Source organism: Falco biarmicus, chromosome 9, assembly GCF_023638135.1.
Source record: "Falco biarmicus isolate bFalBia1 chromosome 9, bFalBia1.pri, whole genome shotgun sequence".
NCBI lineage: Eukaryota > Metazoa > Chordata > Aves > Falconiformes > Falconidae > Falco > Falco biarmicus.
This window is the reverse complement of record NC_079296.1, coordinates 4,024,612-4,045,263: the sequence shown is the minus strand read 5'-3', so window position 1 is coordinate 4,045,263 and position 20,652 is coordinate 4,024,612. Positions and strand designations below refer to the sequence as shown.

At 56.4% G+C, this 20,652-nt stretch overlaps 1 protein-coding gene across 1 annotated transcript; it reads right to left on the bottom strand.

Annotated features, from left to right (window-relative positions):
- Positions 1–3,768: 3,768 nt before the first annotated feature.
- LHX6 (LIM homeobox 6) lies at positions 3,769–18,634 on the bottom strand. The gene is made up of 9 exons (XM_056352359.1): positions 18,171–18,634; positions 17,599–17,781; positions 17,398–17,519; positions 11,625–11,845; positions 8,935–9,035; positions 8,758–8,853; positions 6,563–6,737; positions 5,664–5,767; positions 3,769–3,930 (listed from the first exon to the last, which is right to left on the bottom strand). Exons 1-9 carry the CDS (start codon positions 18,273–18,275, stop codon positions 3,910–3,912), a joined length of 1,128 nt encoding a protein of 375 aa, XP_056208334.1. The 5' UTR covers positions 18,276–18,634; the 3' UTR covers positions 3,769–3,909.
- Positions 18,635–20,652: the final 2,018 nt, after the last annotated feature.

The window sequence follows — 20,652 nt, the reverse complement described above, 5'->3', positions numbered from 1 at the left end:
CCTGAAGCCAGAGTTTAACAAAATAATAAAAGAGGAAAACTGGGTGGGTTGCTGCTTGATTAGTAAGCCAGAAAGTATTTAAAAATAAAATAAAATGGAATTACATCATTTTCTGGATGTAAGTGCCAGCACTTCTACTTGCATTAACTTTATTTATTACACAAATAAGACATTTACAAAGCACAACATTAAAAGTATGTAACAAAACAGACATTGGTTTTACAAAAAAGTGCTTACAATTTAGTTTTACTTTTTTAAAATAAATATTAGTCTTGACTGTCCACTCATTCAGAGAATTTTTTTTTAACCATTGTAGCCAAGACATGCAGAATTGCAACATGCTACAACAAAATGATTGGTGGATGAAATAAAACTCATGTGTCTATAGTTGGCATCCTACAGATATATCACTGATAGTAGTGCAGGATTGGTTCCCACTCCCCTGTCCCAACTAGTAAGTTGTGTAAGCACCTTTAGCTCGGACATTGGGGTTCACCAGCATGAGCCAAAAAAAAAGAAAAAAAAGAATTGGTAATAAAACTGTAAACCATTCCACATTCAGACCCTAGCCATATTTAGTTACTTTAATAAACTTGAGTGAAAAGCATTTCACTGACTATCTTCATTGGGTTTTGTCTGCAAAAGGTTTTGTAAAAAGCAACTGGAAAAGTTTAGTACATGGAGTCTGCATTGCTGCACCAGAACCCATTTGGCAATTACTGAATAAACTAAGAAAATCAGAATTATTTTTATTTTATTTTTTTTCAATCTACAGACAGGAGATGAATGCAAATGACCTGAGATAAGGTTTGGTTCAGTGGCAACAGTCAGTGTGAAATATGTTGTGAAACAATGTATTGAATAAATTAGAGGATTTCTTACATTCTTGGTACAGTTGAGTATTTTCCATACACATAATTAGCTCTAAAACTGCACAAGCTGAATTGCTTCCAGTTTTTGCAAACAATTTGGGCTTAATATAAACAGAGCGTGATTTCTGAATTAGCAAAGCCGCTCCTGGCTACTTATGGGGGAGAATGCCCTGGAGCACGGTCTGTGCGGGGCACTTTGCCCCACAGGTAGTGGTGAGTCCGCTGCAGAGAAGCACCTACACTCCCTCGGCCTCTGCTTTGCACTTGGTCCTGCCAGCGGTTTCAGGTACAAAAACTTTGATATCCAGTAAATTTCACAAGTGGGGTGGTTTTGATCAGTAACTAAGTTGATATTTAGCAGATACATATTTAAGAGTTTCCCTTTCATTGCACTGCCGAGACAGAAGAGAAATGCATCAAACCATTTTCTCCCTCAACAAAACAGTTGTGGAAATCTCAAGTACTGTGAGATGTCAGGTTAAGTTACAGCCTGAAGTCTCTCCTTCAGTCTTAAATGAAATAACTACCCATTTGTTTATGGCACTAATTCCACAACTAAATGATCGTTAGGATGCGCGAGCACAAACGGAGAAGTCAGGCTCCGGTGACCCTGCTGACCACCACCAGCATCTAAAGGCTGTTGCACGCAGACACAGCGATCCACCTCAACCTTGCGATTACCAACACTCCACCAACGGCCAACAAAGGGAACGCCCGTCCTTCACTCATTGCTATGGAAAGGACAAAAGTGACTGCAAGGGGTGCAACCGGTGATGTCCCCTCCCCAAGGGGACACCTCTGCAGCGGTGGTTCCAGTCAGGTCAGGCCTTGTCACTGGCTACACACTGGAAATGGTTATTTGCACGCCAGGAGGCAACAATAATACTTTGCAGACTTAGTTTCCTCTCTCCTTTCAGATGTTATTTTAAATTGGGGATAGAGCTGCTAGCTGCTGGCTGCCATTAGACAGAACACTGGCCTAACTGTCCAAGGAATTACCATCACACTCTCTCTCTGAATATTTTTTTTTCATGTATATATATACACACACACACACAGAGGTATGTGTGTGTGTACATATTTGTTCCAACAAATATCAATGCATGCTTGTACTCAGTTACTTCTCAAAGCAAGAGATTTTGGTGGCCACCTCAGGAGACATGCACATCTCCTTCGGCCGTTCCCTGGGCGGTCGGAGCGGCGAGCCTCCAGCCTCGCAGTTAGCTGGAGCTGCGTGGCCAGCCAGCAGTGTCACACGGAGCTCGGGGGCACAGGCAGGGGAAGGCTTGCTGCGCGTGCGATACGGACTGGCCAAACCCATGGGATGACTGCCCACCCGGCCGATGTTGGAGATTGATCCAGGATCTCCCAGAAAGAAAAATACATGTATCTACAGTTTGAATTAAAAACAAGTTATGCAATGGATGGATTCCTGTCTTCCATTCCTCAGGCACAGTTCAGTCACACTATGCACTAACTGTGGCTCATAGTAGGCTTTCACATTCTTGGAAACGTGGCCTCACAGACACTTAGCAGCAAGACAAACCCATGTGCTTGCATGGAGAGAGGTTTCGTTACAGACCTGCTCTTGGCTTGGTGCAAACTGAGAAGGGCTGGCAAAGGTTACTTGTTTACTTTTTGTTGTTACCGTCAATGAAGGATTATTTCAGAGTTTTTTTCCTGATTTGGGGCCAGGCTGCTGAGCACTTCCTTTGCTGTTGCAAGAGCCCTGTGGTGCCTGCCCCACTGGCAGCAGTCCTCCTGGGCTGTGCCTTTGTCCGAGGACTTGGCAGGAGCAGCAGCCATACTCCAGCAAGGGAGAACAGCAGGAGGGCAGAGGGAATCAGAGCGATGCTGCCAGGTAAAGGAATGTGCCATCACCTTGCTGTCCACTCAGCTAGCCACTGCTCCTGCTGGCCTTGCTGTGGTTTTCACCTTTTTAAGTGGTCTCCAGTTTCTACCCCACTGTTTCCACTGACTGAATTTGGGTCCACAACAGGGCAGAACATTTCTATACCTTTACAGCCAGCTTCCATTGAGGATTTCCCAGTCCCAGAGTATGGAGTCTCTGAGAGTTTTGTGTAGGTACATTCTGAAATCACCCATTTGTGATGCGATATGACTTCAAGGAAATAAAAGTAGCTTGTTAATAAAGAACAAGAGTAAAAAAATAAAAAAATAAAAAAGATTTGGCAGGTGGCTGTGAGAGGAGAGAGACGCAGTGTTCTAAGAACAAGTCAGCAATCAGAAACTTCAGGGTGCTAAACCTGGCTCTGCCACCAACCCCCACGGTTCCTCTCAGTTTAGGACATCTCAGTTTCCCCTCCTATAAAACGGGGGGAAAAACACTAAGGTTCACTTACCTTAGAGTGATCAAACGACATGTGATTCTAAAGCACTTTGAGGAGGAAGAAAAACTGCCTATTTCCAGCTGGCATCGTGTTTTCCACTTAGTGGAGTCTCAGCTACCCGCGAGTTTGGCTCAGGAAGGTCTGTGTATATATCAAGTTGCTGAGCCAAAAAGCCCATTTCAGATTTCACACATGCAAGTGGAAATAAGGAGGGATGTCCGGGAACCGACAGTGCTTCACTGGTGCAAAAAGAGAATCAGGCCAAACCACGTAAATTCCTCCTTTCTTTACGTTCACCGAGGTGATCATCGACCCCCCCCCCGAGACTCAGCATGTTCTGGTTTGCTCATATTCCCATGGGTTTGAGAGCAAGATTTGCAAGCACAGTAGAGTCATTAATTTTGACTGTGTCTGGCATTGCCTTGGAGATACTCATGGTCATTCTACAAGTCCACAAGAAACAAGTGAAAAATGTAACTCTGCACTCAACACACACATACACAGAGTGTTGCTGGAGAAATAATAGTGGATGATAGATGCTGGTCAATGAAAATAACTGAGAATGCTGGATCTGAGTTTCTCCTGCATGAGTGATAACAGTTGCCTTGGGCTGGACGCTGTGTTTCAGCGGCTGAGGGGCAGTGGTGCTGGTAGCGCCATGGGCAGATGAGGAAGAGTTCGCGCCGTCAGTACTGAAAGAGGATGACCTAGTGGGAAAAACGTGAATCGAGCGTTAGCTGCTTTCAGAGACAGACAGCCCTCACAATGGACATGTGTTTTCTGCCCCGCTATGGCAGCCGCTTCCCTGCAGGAAATCCCTCTCCAGAACCACTGCCTGCCCAGGAGCCACCAGCCCTGCCCAAGGCACAGAGCCGGCGGGGGACGGCACACGCCACAGCCGCGGAGCCCAGGAGGGAGGTAACGGGACCATTGCAGCACACAGCCTGGGAGAGGTCCCTCAGGCACACCATTAGCTGAGAAACTGTATTGTACCAGGCAATGCACCGAGACCGGCGTTTAATGTATTTGTTCTGTGACATGGCAGCTACCAAGACAGATGAAGGTCATTACCAAGTCTTGACTCTATCCCCCTCATTCGCTGATCAGCACAGGCTTCACTCCAGCCGCTGCACCTCGCTGCCCTGCACACAGAACATCTGTCCTCGCCATGGTCGGGGGAGCACCTGCTGAGTGGGTCACAACACTGTTCACCCCAGCCGCTGTGCTGGGTGCCCCAAAAGGAGCAAGGGGTGCCCCACGTGTGGAGCGGAACAGGGACTTTGCATTTACATGTGTTTTCCCAGGATCTCAGCTATCTCTGCTTTTAAAAAATTTTGGATGTTGAAAAAGCAGCTGCTTCAGGTTTCAGGAATTCAACATGCAGGTGACTGTTTGAAAAAGGAGCTGGCTGGGGGGTGTAGCGCTGTGTCCTGAGAACTCAGTTCTGCAACAGCTGCAGGCAAGTAACTGCATTTAAATCACAGGAGCTACTTGCTGCAGTGAAGTTTCTCTGAATGACAGCACCGGGACCGTATAATATTTTCTGAACACTCTCCAGCTTGCTAAATGGTAGCATTTAGACTAAAAAAGTCACTTTGCTGTGCCCCTGCTTGTGCTTATCGAAACAGAACCCAATAAGCTACCATTGCTGCATGGAATAGAGTGAGACTGGAAAAGAGAGATGCTGAGAACTTCTAACAGTAAAGACAAAAGCTAAAACCAGTTCAGGTTGCCAAAGGCTCAGTGTTTCCTCAAAATGAAGTCACTTAAATCGGGATCTTAAATTAAATCTTATAAGCCGGAAGTCTTGCCCCCAAATAAGCTGTGAGTTAGAACAGACAGATGCTTTAAGCACTGAACAGAAAAACACCAACATACAACACTGTTTCCTGGCCAGACATTGTGAAATAACATTCCCACTTCAGATACTGTAACAGCCACTTGTTATTTTTTTAAGCAATACTGGAATCCCCAAGAAATGAATCTTTCTTACTAACTCATGGAAAACTGGGAAGTTAGCCCATGCTAGAGGTGCCCCCTGCTCCACTGTTAACAGCCCGTGGCTGTAACACTGACCACGCGTGCAGGTGGCTGGGGAGCGGAGCAGGACGGAGCTCACTGCACACAGTGAGGAGAGACCACAGAGAGTTCGGGCAGGAGGATGTCAAAAGCCTTCAGCGAATGCAGGCACAGCATCCCAGCACATCACAACAACGAGGGGTATTTAGTGAAGAACAAAGTGATGCCATTTTGACCAATACTTGCTACGGCAATCTAGGGCCACCAAAATTAAGAAAAGACACATGAGTGGGTGGCAGCTGCCGGAGATCATGGAGGAGCAGTGATGCTGACAAGAGACAGCAGTGGCAATGACGTTACACAAAAATCTTTGCTAAAGTTGAGGTTTGGCCCCGAAGCCTGAAACAGGGACTACAATTACCTTCTCACCCCTATTAGATAGTGGTCCTTCCATGTCTGCTTTGAGGTGCACTGGTGGAGCAGTGTAGGGAAGTCTACAGTGCACTTGTCCACACTGTACCTGACCTGTGGATGAGAAGAGGCTTCAGCCTCTGTTACTACAAACAACACACGCCCTCCAGTCGGCACGGTCAGGCTTCCACCAGGGAGCAGCTGGGGACACACGAGGAAGAAGAGATGCCCAGTGGATCAGGCAGAGGCACAGCAGGAGCCACATTTTACCACAGCCCGTGTGGGCGAGGGAGGGGAGAAACCTCACAAGAGTCACGGAGCCAAAACCTCCATCCAGGCATGACCAAAGCTGCCCACCACTTGCAAATGATTCACCCATACTTGCAACCATCAGAGAAAGCAACTCTGATCTTCTGAGCAGCAAGGAGACCACTTGACCACCGAGCTTACCAGGGCACATTCACCCCTCTTCTCCACAACAAAGAAAACACAAGGCGGGCCAAGGACCAGTCAGGTAAAACCTGGGCACTGACTTCCCTGGGGATGAGGCATGGAGGGAGAGCCTGCAGAAGCCCCCTCCCCCCTCATTCCCTCATCTGGGGCTTCCTTGTAAATGGCCCTTCGGAAAATCCCAAAGACAACGTCCATCAGACCACAAGGAGGAAGAGGAGCAGCAACATGTGCACCAGTCATGCGCTCACAGTACAGGGGCATTATTGACAGCACTCTGTGCTACCGCCTGCTCTGGGGGAGCACCCCGTGCCCTGCCATCCCCGAGCACCCCACGCCCTGCCGTCCCTGAGCACCCCGCCACACTCCTGTCCCCGAGCACCGCGCCGTCCCCAAGCACCCCGCTTCCCTGCCGCCCCCGAGCACCCCACCGCCAGAGCCCTGCGAGCCAGCACTTACTCTCTATGTATCCGTGCAGCGTCACCATCCGGGCCCGCTCTGGGCTGCTGAAGGGCGAGTAGTGAATGTCATCAGAGAGCGAGGAAGGGATGCGGGATGGGGGGGCTCCCGAGGGTGGCACTGTGTGCTGGGGGGTGTGTTTTTTATGGCGGGCTCTGCAGTTTTGAAACCAAACCTGAAACAAAAGCAGCAAACCCTGTGTCAATGGAGAGATGATTGGATTGATGTGAGGTCCTTCATCAAGACCCTATGACGGGTGTTTCTTCCAAGTATTTAAAAAAAGGGAATCAAATTTAGAAATCTGCATGCTGAAATACCTCACCAGCATTCCATCAGCTTGCACAGCTTTGTTTCGCACTCACTAGAGCAAGAGTTTGGTCTCAAGACAGTACATTCATCAGGGTGCCTGAAGTGGCATCTCTGCTATTGATTTGTCTTGGTCAAAACCAACACTGTTCTTTATAAAAGGAAATAAAACTACCAAGCTTGTTGCAGGAGTCACTGAATGAAACACCCTGACTAGGTCATGCAGAAACTTACATTAATGGTCATGCAGAGACTTACATTAATGGTCACACTATTTCCTTCCACACTAGAATAGTTTTAATGACAAGCTGCTCCCTGACCTTGAAGGGCTGTGAAAGCCCTGGGTAACAGCACCATACCAGCCTGGCAGAGACACCCCCATACCTGAGCTTTGGCTGAGTTCATCCACCCCTGCACACGCAAAGCTTTGTCCCTGCCCAGCTTTTACTGCAAACAATGGGAGCACCTTTCAACGTCTTATTTGGATTTTAACCTTCCACCCCAGCTAGCCTGGCCTAAAAGCATGGCTGAGGTCAGCTGGGAAATGCATGAGCATTGGCAAGGTGAGAGACAAGGGGAGACAATACCAAGTAAAAGCTCAGAGTAGGAGAAGATGGGACTTTAGAGATGATGAAAACAATATTGCTTTAATCACTTGTGGTTTATTGTATTCAAAAACCACATTAGCAGAACATTAAAGCTAAGAAATGAGGGTACTGTGGTGGGATACAGCCCTAGTCCATATAAGTGGCAGGTATGAGCCCTCTGACCATACGTCACTGCTTTAATTCAAGGAATAGTTAGGGGATTACATCCCGAGTTAAAACGTGCATGGAAAAGGGGTTTTTTTATGCTAATGTGATGATTTCTTTCTTATGCTTTAATTTCTGAGAGATAACTGGGAGTAAAATCTTCCTCAAGGCTCAGCGAAGATCAGCTTTCTGAGGCTGAGCACGCTGGACAGTCATAAGCATTTGACAAATTGTTTCCTGTTCAAAGTGCCTTTAAAAAATATCCACATAAAAAATAGCCCAGCGTGCAGACTGCTCGATCTTTAGCTAAATGAAGAATCTCAATAACTGAGACTTGAGCCAGATTTTCACACATGAAATTTAAATGTGTCGTTGGCAAAACAATCCTGGATGAAAGCTCCAAATTTATTTTAATCACTGGTGTTTTTATTACATGCAGAAAGTATGTCAGCAGAACATTAAAGTGAAGAGTATAAAAGTCACCGAGGGGTAGAGCTGGGCTGCCTACAGGGATGGCGAGCTGGGGGCTGCGGTGGGAGCATTTCTCTCAGTCCCGACAGCCCCACTTTCTCTCCCCTCCCAAACAGCACAAGCATGGGGACTTCCCTGCCACTGCATCCCCTGGGGCTGCAAAAATACCCTTTTTCTTTAAACTTCTTGATCCCAGCACTTCCCGAAGCAAGCCAGCTGTGCCTGACCCCAGTGGGGACGGCTGCCAACTGCCAGGGAAGCGCTTTTGCTGCCGTGCCTGCTGTCAGGCCCGTGCACTAACAGTGGCTTTCCCGCTCAGTGATTTATTGGGACAGGCTGGGGCTGAATGGTTGGGTTTTTTCATTGCATCGTAAGAGGAAAAAACAAATAGAAAAGCCACAAGCAAGACAGAGGAAGGACAGTGCAGGCATCGCTATGGGAGCCAGTGAAGCTGACACGCTTGTGAGGCAGCACAAAGCTGCTGGATGCTGCAAGTCCCGGAATCAACGTATGGGAGCAAAGGGCTATGGGGATGTGAGTCCTGTTTGGTACCAGCCTTTTGGTGCACCCCCTCTACCCCTTCCTCTGCCCTGCCTGGGGCTGCTCAGCCAATGGTGCTCGCACCCTGCCCATCCCTGCCTGCACCCTGCCCATCCCTGCCCGCACCTGAATGACTCTCCGGCTCAGCCCCGTCATGTCCGCCAGCTTCTGAAGCGTTTGTGCATCGGGGTTGTTGTCCTGAGCAAACTGTGCCTGCATGACCTGGCAGGGAGAGGAGAGAGCGGGTCAGGATGAGGCCAGGGAGCTGCAGCCCCTCCAGCCCCCCTGGCCCAGCCCCACTACCTGCAGCTGCTCGGCGGTGAAGGAGGTGCGGGCCCTCTTGGCTGGCTTCGGCTGGCTGTCCTGCTCTGAGGGCACAGCCCCCTCCAGCGTGATCCCATTGCCTACGAGAGAGAAGCCCCATGCACCACAGGTCACAGACCCCCTGCCCGCCGCCCCTGCGTGCAACGGGGACAACACGCCTGGCATCGCAGCATGGGGCACCCACAAGCATCCCTTGCTGCCAGCAGCAGCAGAAAGAGCAGAGCCAGTGCCACCACCCAGGACCCACCCTGGGCTGCTGAGCCCCTCCACACAGGAGGAGACACTGCTGACCCTGATGAATTCACTGTTGAATTAAGAAAAATGCAGCAAATTGGTGGAAGCTGTGGGAAACGAGGGACGGCAGCGGGAAGATGGATGTCAAGGTGGTGCGTGAAGGAAAGCACTGATGTCCTGCTGGCCCTGACTCACAGCCACATCCTCCAGGCAGCTGCTCAGAAGGGGACCCTGTCTCTGCTGCACTCACGGACTTCCATCACTCCTGCCCCATGCTGCTCCCCATGACCCCATCTTCCCCTGCCGGTGCTGCCTCCATCAGTCGTTTCATTTGCTCAGAGCATTTCAGTGGGCTCTTTGCTCCTTTCCCCGGCCTCAAATCCTTCCAGCACCCCAACCTCTTCCTTCTCCTGGGTCCCATGCTCTGAGCAGCAACCACACTAAGGGGTACGTGCCAGGGGGACACTGGCCACCCACTTGCCAAGCACAGCATCGGGGCAAGCCTAACCGTTCACACAGCTACGGAGCCTGCCGGGAGGGCAGCTGGAGCCAGGGTCCCTCATTCCTCACTGGGGTCCCTGCTGCAGCCCGTGTTGTGCCCGGCCCTGCTGCTCTCGGCAGTGCGGATGAAGCAGGGATAAGGGATGGATGAGGGAGGATGCCTGAGCGGAGCTGGCGCTCACCCCACTCCCAGGATGCGCCTGCACAACTCGCCGCTCGCTCTGCAAGCTGGACCAGGCTGTGATTGTCTTGGCTTGAGTTGAAGGGCTTTCTCATATAGTTTGACTTGTTCTTTTCGGATGATGAATGGGACTCTGACTTCAGCAACATCTGTTTATTTTTCTTGTATGTAAAACCTCATGTGCAGAAGAAATTGCTGGGTAATTACTGGAGGGGGGGGAGCATGGCCCTCCAACTCTGCAGCAACTGCAGCTCTCCAAAGTGATCCCATCCCCTTCTCAAAACCAGGGAACACGTGAACACAGGTACCCACTCAGGACACTCACCACATGTCCCAGCACTGCCCGACACCGTGGGGCTCGGCCCACACCAACAGGTCCTTACAAGCAGCAGCAAACCCACCGCCCCAGCCCTCAGCTGGGATAACGGCTCTGTGGGACCCCCCTGGCACCAGACCCTGCCGGCCTCACACCAGCCTGTTCCTCCAGGGCACACGGCTTCTCCCCCTCCATCTCCACTCCCCACCGCCTCGCTCGCACCTCCGCAGCGGCTGACCATATGGATCAACATGCTGCGAACCATGGCCCAAGCTGGGACCCTCCCAACCCAACTGGGCACTCTGTTTTCATCCTCTTACTCAAACACTGTAAACAGAAACACATTATTTTCACATCAGGTTGTTAATGGTTTCCACATGCTGCATGGGCCAGGACATGCTGTTTGCCTCCCCATGCCCACCAAGCACTAGCGAGGGGCACAGAGGGCTGGAGCCCTGCTCCCGGCTGGGGGCAATGCCCCAGCACAGCCCCAGCAGGGTCCCAGGAGTGCGAGGTTATGAGAAGGCAGCCCTGGACACTTCCCTCAGTGACTTTGTAGCTGCACAGCATCCCCAGGTACCTTGCCTGGCATAATGCCCATGTGATAAAAGCAAACAGCCTTGCAGCCGCCATGGCCATCACTCCCCACGGGCACAAGCACAGGAGGGAGATGAACCTGGTCTCATCGCATGGGCAGGACGTGGCTGGGCTCCCTCCTGCCCCAGGCACAGCCAGGCTCCTGTGACATCAAGCCCAGGAGGCCTCCTGCTCCCCTGAACCACAGTCGCTGCCATATCAACATATCTCAGGTGCTTCCTAATGCAGGACAGCCCCTGGCGCTGCCTGGCTGCCCTGTGCACCACGTTGGACTAACCCCAGCTTGTTCCTCCGAGCATCTCTGGCCACTGCCACGCAGCAGGATGGGGCTGGGCTCAAGGGGATGGGAGCTGAGGCAGCTCCTTGGTGTCACCGCCTTGACGGGGAAAGCAGCGGCCGATCGGCTGCTCACAGCATGCCGCCATGGGGACAGCATCGTGGCGCAGTCCAGCTGGGAGCAGCACTTCCCCGGGTGGGCAGGGTGGGTGGAAAATGATGGGAAGGTTTTGTCGGATGTCCAGCTTTCCCACCTTCTAGATTCATGACTCACAGCCTCACAATCCCAGCAGCTTCCTCGCACACTGCATGCCGGGCTCTGCAGGACTGGGGGCTTGTCCCGCCATTGCCTGGGGCACTCATGTCTGCCACAGCCACCGGTGCTGCCGGCAGATCGGCCACCCCTGCGCCTTGTGCTCAAGTGCCGCAGGGCCACCCATTACACCCTTTTGGCAGCCACAGGACCAACCCTGGCACCCTGCGATGGGGGTCAGCGCAGGGGACAGGGACAGCCCCACATGGTCCCTGGGGTAAGGCCACAACCATGGCGTTGGGTCTGCGTACCGTTTTCTGCCGCTCGCTTGAGGTTCTCTATCATGGTGTCGTAGTGAATCCGGCACAGCACCTTCTCCTCCACCAAGCCAAACTCCTCGCCGGTGGAGAGCTGCCGCTTGCAGGAGAAGCAGGCGAAGCAGGCGAGGTGGTAGGCGTTGCCCCGCGCTCGCCGCACCCAGTCGCTGGCGTAGATCTGCCTGCCGCAGCGGGCACACTTTGTACCAAATCGGCTGCAGAGGAGAAGAGACAGGGTGAGGGCAGGCAGGGCGAGGGCCAGCATGACACCGAGGGGCAGGCACTGCTGCCGGTCCCATTGCTCGCCCCGTCCAGCCCAAACCCCACAACAGCCACGCAGGGAAGGAGCCGCAGCCAAATGGCCCCGCGCGGGCAGCAGCGTGGGCAGGAGCGGGTGTGACTCGCTGCAGTGCCAGGCATGGCCGAGGGGCTGAAGCGATGCAGCCCGTGAATCAGCTTCCAAGCCCGTGGGCTTTTTATTTAGATAACAGACAGTGTGAGACTCAGATGGAAACTGTGTCAGAGCTGGTTGTCTCACATTGCCATAAATCAAAACATGTGTTTTCTCCTCACACGTACAGGCGCATGCATCTGCTTTTTCCTCCTACGAGGAGGTCTCCTTGCTGCGAGAGGATGATGATCACGCTTAAGTGAGTTACGCTGGAAAGCAGCTCAGCACAACGAGAGGCAGCAAGGGGGCCAGGATCCCCATGCTGGGCACTAGACTTTTGCTCACACTTCTGAAAAAGCCCATTTCTGCCAGGATGCTACCGGCCGAGTGTGGGCGATTCACAGGGAGCCGCAGATGTGGTCCCTGTGGCCCTGCACCCCTGGGCCATGGCTGCAAGGAGATGCTGCCTGCGCACAGGCAGAGTCAGGCACAGCCTTGGTTATGCTTCTGCATTTTAACATTAATGCTGCTTAAAAATAAATGCAATGAGCAGCAAGCAGCAGAAAGAGCAGCAGGGGAGAAGTGAGCATCTCCCCTGCCACTGCAGAGCTGGTGCTGACTCCGACACAGCCCTGATTGCATGCACTTCCCCATGCACCCCCAGGGCAGCCACTGCTGCCACCAGCACCGCCTCAGGCTCCACGGGTCCCCCCTGGCCCCCCCCCAGCCCCGCACTGCCCGGCAAGCAGAGCTGCTGCCACCCTTGCCCAAGCAGCTCCAGCATCTCCCAGCACAGGCACAAAACACGGAGCAGTGACAGCCACACCGAGCGGCAGAGCCACCGTGCTGCCAGCCCCTCGGCTTTGGTCAGCCAGAGCAGCCCCTGGCCACTGCAGAGCGGACACGGAGGGGCCCAGGTCAGCCCACCACCGCCAGCACCACCCGACCCCACGCCACAGCCCGCCATGGGTTCAGCGAGATGCAGAGAGACTGTCCTGTGCTGGAATTACTAATTGCAAAACTATTTGGGAGGAAAAGAAAGGTTTAAATTTTTCAGCCTGACCATAGCTGACCAAAAAAAAAAAAAAAAAAAAAAAGCTGGTTTAGAACGGACATTTCTGTGCTGAAATTATACAGAGACTTAGCTAAGAGACTTCACTAATTTACTTCAGATGGGAACGTTGTAAACTGACTTTGTGCCAGCTAGTTTATATAAACGCACAAACAAAAGAACTGTATTAATTTTTTATTTAGAAGTAAAGATCATTCCTTTAAATTGAATTACTTTGAACAATGTGCTATGTAAACAGTCGTACTTACTGAACGGTATCAAACGAGGGGCAGGCTTACCAAGCTAATAGCACGTGGTAATCACTGCTCCCCGCTCGAATCACAGCCAGCTGCAGGGAGGGGGGAGCACAGCACGGGGACAGGCACATTCCGGGGCCGAGGGGAAACTGAGGCACAAGGCACCACACAGGAAAGGTCACACATCCCTATCACACCACCAGCTGGGATCTGGGGCAGACACCCAGTTGGGCCCAGACCCACAGCACCCCTAGTATCTCCAGGGGCCAGGTGGGTTCCCCAGGTTGGCAGGGAGCAGGGAAGGGGCTGCAGAAGGCACAGGGGCTGCCAGGGCCATGGCAGCCAGCACAGACAGGGGTGGACATCACTGTCTCCTGTGCAGCCACAGCATGAGCAGCACCCGGAGAGGGACTGAGGCTCAGCAGCCAGAACAGGCACGGGGGCTGTGCAGGGTGCAGCATTAGTGACTGCCGATGCTGCGCCTGCAGCTCTTGCCAGCACCTGCCCCCAGCACCGACCGCAGCGATCAAGTTTTACAAAAAACAGGCTGAGCCAGGGCTGGACACAGACACCCACTGTCACCCAACAGAGACTGTCACTGCAGGGACCACCACCACTGGCAACACGGGAATGGGGAGAGAAATGCCTGCGAGCACACTGCCCTGACCCATCACTCCTGGAAATAACAGCTCAAAACCAAACCAGACTTCAGGTCACTGAGCTTGCAGGTCTGTGAGAGCCCAAAGATCCCCGTCTGCTCGGGGTGGTGGATCACCAGGCAAGGGGCTCCACATGGCTTCTGCCACCTGCCTGGTGGGGATGGGGATGGGGCTGCACTGCAGCAGGAGCCAGAGCCGGAGACATCACCAAGCCCAGCACTACAGCACAGGCCGAGGCACCACCAACATCTGCCCGAGCCATCAGCTCACACCCCACGCGTGTGGTTTGTGGTCGGGTGAGCAGATGCTGCCGGCACTTCACAACGGTTAACGCTGGGAGATGGAAACTGCCAACAACGTTACCAGGAAAGACTCAACCCAGAGAGACTCATCCCGCCTCCCCCAGGGGCGGCCACAACATCTGGGGTGCGGGAAGAGCAGAGGCAGAGGACACCCTGGTGCATCCTGGCTCTCACATACCCCTCATAGCTGGGTGCTGCAGCTCCCCGAGCCCTGTTGTCTGTCCCTGCCTGCAGGGGACAGGGCAGGGGCCACCCAGCACCCAGGGCCACCCACAGCTCCAAATATCCCTGGGCCCACTCCATAGGAAGCCCCTAACACAGCCCCCAGAGGCAGCTGCAGCTTCCAGACATCGCTCCAAATCACAGCAGCCCGGCCATGGGTTGCCTCAGTGAGTCTGTCTCCATGCCGAACCACAGCAGTGCTCGCACAGGAGCATCATCCCAGCGGGGCATGACAGCGAGGAGCGACGGAGGCCACCTGGGCCACAGCCAGGCTGCAGGCGTTGGCCCACCCGCGGCACAGCTTTTTTGCTGTCCTGGCCCCCAGGGACACATGCTGGAGCCAACAAGCCCACGGTTGCATGCCCAAGGGCTACTGAGGAGGCGGGGAGCCGTGGGACACCGCGGGAATCACACGGGACCTCCCTACAACCAGAGCCATGGGAGCTTGGCTGTGAGCAGCCCTCGCATCACCCGAGAACACAATGTTCTGCTCAATGACCTCCAATTTTAATTTGGTTCTCCTCGAAGTGCTGGAGCCCTGGACGCCAAACGCAATTATTTGACAAGACACAGGAAACAGCAGCATTTGCTTAAAAACGCACACGAGGCAGCCCCTGGTGCCAGCAGGGAGGGAAGGGTCGGGCAGGGCAGGCCTGGACGCGCTCGCCATGGGCAGCGGTGCCCGACAGCCGCCGAGCAGCGCCCCTGGGTGTCCCTCCGACAGCCCCCAGCTCCAGCTCCCGGGAACCGGCGCTGGTGCCACAAAAGCTGCCGTTGGCGGCGCGCATCCCGCCGCCCCTGCCCGCCGGCCTCGGCTCTGAAGACCCGCACGGGTTAGAATGGGTTCCCTGCTTTGCTTTAAAAAAAAAATACAAAACCGCACACACTTCATCCGCAGCAAATAATAAATCCCCCAAAAGCCATTTCAAGAGTCAGGTTTGTCCTTTGCCAAGCGCCGGGTCCCGGCAGTCCCGGACTCGCGGCGGGCTGGGATGCTCACAGAGGCCGGGATCGGGCGAGCAACCCCCGAGCCGGGTTTACCGGGGGGCGTCTGCCCCGGCCCCGGCGGGCGGCTCCCGGCTGCGGAGCGGCCCCGGCGGCGGCTGCTCAACCGAGCGAGCTCAACCGGGCGGGCTCCGCCGGGGCCGCGCTCGGCGGACCTGGGGGCTGCGAGAGGAGCGGTACCCGCCGGTACCGAGCGCTGCCGCTCCCGCCGCACAGCGTTTCACAAAAAAAAAAAACAAAAAACCAACCACAAAACCAAAAAACCCAATCAAACCAAACCAAACCCAAGAAACCCCTCACCCCCAAATCCCCATTTCTTTGTGCAAAAGGTAAGTGCGAAGCGCAGCCGGGGAGCCACCCAGCCCCCCGAACCGGCCGCCCCGGGACCGGGACGGTCCTGCGGCGCCCGCAGCGATTTTCGTTGTGGTTTTGCTGCGGCCCCGCCGGTGCCCGAGGGCAGAGACCCCGCACCGGCAGCCGGGGACGGGGCTGCGGGGGGGCGCTAAGCAGGTTGGGGTTTCACAGCTGTTATTCGCTGGGTTTGCTCGAAGGCAATTTAAAGACCCGGTCGCTGCTTTAAAACCGCCTTTAGAAAGTGCCGCTCTTAAAAAAAAAAACAAAAACAAAAAAAAAAAAACCCAAACAGAAAAAAACGACCAAACCCCGCAAAATCACCAGCATTAACGGCGTCGGAACGATTATTAGTTAACGAAAAAGCTAATAGTACTCGGAAGCAGCACAACGGCACGGCGGACCTCCCGAAACCTTTCTGCTGAGAGCGGAGGCGATTTTGGTGAAATCACAAAAAATAAAGCAGTTTTAAAAATAATCACAACGCCTATAACAACGGTCACAGCGGTGGTGCGGGCGAGGAGCGCGGCGGCCCCTCGGGCTCAGCATCCCCCGCCGGCAGCCCGGGGGCTGACAGCCGGTACCCGAGCGTTTGCAGACCCTCTCGATAAAAACCACCGGAGGAACGGGGAAGGCGTTTTGCCCCGAGTACGCCTTGCCCGCCGCACCTCTGGCCGCGAAGGCCCCCCTACTCGCTCCGCCGCGGCGGGGGGATGCTGCCGAGCCCCCCGCGCCCCCCGCCGGGGTCCTTCTCACCTCCTGCCCGGAACCCCCCTTCCCCCCGGGGCAAACAATATTGCCCACCGCAGCGGGATGGGGAAAGTCAGAGCGAGGGGCTCTGGTGTTCAGTTAAATCCCGGTGAAGAGCTCGGGATCCTCCATCCCCTCCCGCCGCTTATTCGGAGAAAATTCGTGGTTTAAGGTTTATAACCAAAACCCCGTAGCAGCCAGTGCAGCCCCCCGCTCCCCGGGGCATGCGGGTCCCGGCCGAACGCACCAGCACCCGGCGAGCCCTGGCCCGGCCGCAGGAGCTCGCGCTGCCGATAATTTGTTTCGGTTCTTTGCCGCACGCCCCGCACGGCCGCTTCGGCACCGCAGGGCAGGCGGCGACTCACGGAGCCCCCCGACCCCGCAGACCGCCCGGGGCGCGCCTGCCCTCGGGGCCGGAGCCGCGGCGGTGCCGCCCGGGCAGCGTTTCCCCAGGCGAGGGGGCCAGTCCCCGCCATGCCGAGGGGCTCGGCCCGACCCGCCCGGCCCCGGCTGGGGGCACCGGCACCCCGGCAACGAGGGGGGGGGGGGGGGCAGAAACCCCTCCGGGAGAGGCTGCGGCTGCACCCCGGCTCCCCTTCCTCCCCGCGCCCCGAGGGGACGCCCCTCCGCCGGGCTGCTCCGGGGAGCCCGGCCGCTTTTTCAAGCCTTTTCCCCGGCAGCGCCGGAGCGGAACCGACCCCTCGGCAGCCGGCGAGGACGCTGAGCCCCCCCGGAGCCGGGGATTGGGCGCGGAGCTGCCCCCAGCCCGTGTCCCCTACCTGAAGTAGTCCATCTTGCAGAAGATCTCCTTGTTCTTGATGTAGCAGCTGTGCTGCTGCCTCAGCGAGGTGCGGCACACGGAGCACTCCAGGCAGCGGACGTGCCAGATGAGGTTGTTCACCTGCGGCAGAGAAGGGGGCTGAGACCCGGGACCCCCCGGGGCCACCCGGCACCCCCCGCAGCCCCCCGCCGCCGCTCACCTTGAGCAGGTACCGGTCGAGGATCTCCAGCCCGCAGCTGGAGCAGACGTTCTTGCCGGCCGACGGCGTGGAGGAGGAGGAGGATGGCGGGGAGCAGACGGACGGCGTGGAGGGCGTGCTGGGTGCCGAGCGGGCGTCCTCCTTTTCCAGGGCACCGGGCAGCGGCTCCCCGTCGGGCTGCGACTGCGGGTAGAGCCGCCGCGGGGCCGTCAGCCGGGGCCCCGCCGTCCCCCGCAGCCCCGGCCCGGAGCGTCCCGACGGATCCCCGCGGCCGCCGGTGTCCCCGGCCCGGAGCGTCCCCGCAGCCACCGGCACGGAACGTCCCGGCGGGTCCCCGCAGCCACCGGCGTCCCCGGCCCGGAGCATCCCGGCTGGTCCCCGCAGTCACCGGCGTCCCCGGTCCCGCAGGTCCCGCGGGTCCCGCAAACCCCTCCCCGGAATGTCTCGGCGGGTCCCCGCAGCCACCGGCGTCCCCGGCCCGGAGCGTCCCTGCAGCCTCCGGCCCGGAGCGCTCTAACGGAACCCCGGCGTCCCCGGCCCGGCGGGTCCCCGCAGCCCCCGGCCCCGCTTACCATGGCGCGGGCGTGCGGGTCGAGGCAGCGGGCGCTCCCCTTGGGCAGCGGCTCCGGCGGCATCACCTTGCGGGAGAGAGCGGGAGAGGGAGGCTGCGGCTCCATGCGCCGGGTGAGCGCCGGGCACCCTATATAAACCGCCTCAAAACAATAAATAAGAACTTTCTAGTGGCCATTTAAATCCTTTGCAACAAAAGCTGCGTCTTTTTAATGAAGCAATTTGAATGTGGATTGAATTCTCTCCCTGCCTGCACTTAACCCGGGCCTCTTGAAGTAATCGCTCGGTTCCCATGCGAGCCAAAGCGCTGAAAAAACCCCACAAACTACCTGCAATTAGAAATTGCCGTAAATGCCCGAGATAAGAGGTACCCAGAGTGTCAATTCCGGCTGTCAATCAGGGAATCCATCAGGCCACCCAAAGAATTGCAAATTTGATTTTTTTAATGGTAGTAATTAAAAATCGAAATTCTTCCCCCTCTCCCTCCACCGAGCACAAAACGCCCCAGAAAACGCCGGGCTGGAAAATCCTCCCCTCGGGCGCGGGGGCAGCCGGCGGCCCCGGCCCCGCGCCCGCCCCGGGGTGCCCGGCCCGACGGCAGCCGCGGCAGCGCTCACCTTGCCCGCCTCGGCGCCGGCCGGGGCGCGGCGGCCCGGGCCCCGGGGCTGCCCGCCCTCATGGCTCCGGTGCATGGGGCGGGCGCGCCCCGCTCCGCCCGCCGCCGCGCTCCGTGCCCGCGGGCGGCGCGTCCCGCGGCCGCGGCAGGAAGGGCGGGGAGCCGCGCCGGCCCCGCTCCCCCGCCGGGGGCGGCCGCGGGCCGGGCAGGAAGCGGCGCCCCCCCGCCGCGCCCCGGGGGCCGCCCGCCCCGCCGGGCCCCGCTACCTGCGGCGGCGGCACCGGCACCGCCCGCAGCGGGGGTGGGGGGTCCCCCCGCTCCGGCCCGGCGCTGCCCGCCCCGACGAGGCGCACGGGGCAGCACCGTCGGGCCCCGCCGCGGCCCCCGAGCCCCCCGCGGGGCGGGCCGGGGTGCGGCAGCGCGGATCGCGCCCCCCGCCGCGGCGCCGGGCCGCCCGCCCCTGCCCCGGCTTCATTAGTAACCTGATAATTCCCCGGCAAAGCCCCGGCAGCGGTTCCACCGCGGGGTAATTGCAGGACCGTAACGTGAGCTGATGGCGGCCGGGGATGGATCCTCGCCCTTATTGATTTTGACAGCTAAATTGTTAACCGAGAGGGAAATCAGATGAAAGCCGTTTCAGAATAAATACAAGACATTAGGTTTAAACATCGAGGTTGCGAGAAAGCCCGAGAAACCCCCAGGAAACTCGGCCCAGGGCCGGCCGCTCACCCCCTCACCCCCCCACCCCCCGCGGGGCAGCCTGGCGAGGGGATAGGGACAAGTGTGGAGCAGCGAGGCTGGTGACGGACAGGTCGAGCTGCTCGTCCACATCGGCAGGGTCAGAATTAGCTCCAGAAGAAACACGTAAGAGTTTTCACAGCCACAGCCATGAGAGGTTCCTGCTCCTCTGCGCAGCACCGCTGGGAATCAGGCGATGCGGATTTTGTTGGCATGCGAGCGCCACGCGGGGCCATGAGCCCCATGCACTGCTGCTGGCTTCTCTGCTTCCGTGCTTTGGGCCCCACACTGGGAGCAGGCTCAGGACCAGGCTGCCTTCAGCCCAGCCTCTGCCCTCCCCAGCCTTGGGATCAAGCCTCAGCCCTGCAGGCAGCGAGGGCAGCAGATCTCCCCACGCGCCTTACATGGCTGCCTGCACCAGGAACGTGGGCCCGGTGGTGCCTGGGGAATGCAAAGCAGCAGTCGCTGGGTATTAGCCCCAACTGCATCCCCTTCCTTACCCACCACGTGCTCCCCCCAGCAGCACAGCAGCTCGTACGAGGCAGCAACAAGGAGGCTGCGCAGCAGCCAGGATCCCAAAATTTGGGGTTCAGCATGTTTCGTGCCCCCACAGGTGAAGGCATGATTTCATATCTGTCCTGGGAGTCCCACTGTAGGCAGGAAGAGTGTTGAAATACTGAGAAAAACCTGACACTGCGGACATGGTGAACATTGTCCCTGGTACCCCACCTTGTTTCCCAGGGATTTGCTGGAAATACAAGGAAGGAAAAAAACCCCAACACCCAAAACCCCAAACCCCTAGGAGGACATGACTGTATGCTGGAGGTAAGAAACAACCCCCAACTCCTCAGGGGAGCCAGGCACCAAGCCCCGGTCTCCTTCCCCCCACCAGCCTGCCAGCCTCTGTACTTACAGCTTCAGAGTCAGCCGCATCCTCCACAGAGCGATGCCACACTCCCCAGCACTTCCCAAACCTGCTTTATGACGGCTGATATGCAGAGCCCCAGAGCTGACACTCATGAAAAAACGTTACTGAGCATTTACCTCCTCCCAGCTCCAGGGTTAGAAAGTCTCTGGTTTTGCTGAGCTATCGCCACTGGCTGCAGAAGAGGCGCGGGGCCTTCGGGAAG

Coding starts and splice junctions, on each gene's coding strand:
- LHX6 (XM_056352359.1), bottom strand. CDS start 18,275: ATGGAGCCGCAGCCTCCCTCTCCCGCTCTCTCCCGCAAGGTGATGCCG. Junction 9,036..11,624: donor CAAGCGAGCGGCAGAAAACG/GTACGCAGACCC, acceptor TCTCTCTCGTAG/GCAATGGGATCACGCTGGAG. Junction 8,854..8,934: donor TCACCGCCGAGCAGCTGCAG/GTAGTGGGGCTG, acceptor TCTCCCTGCCAG/GTCATGCAGGCACAGTTTGC.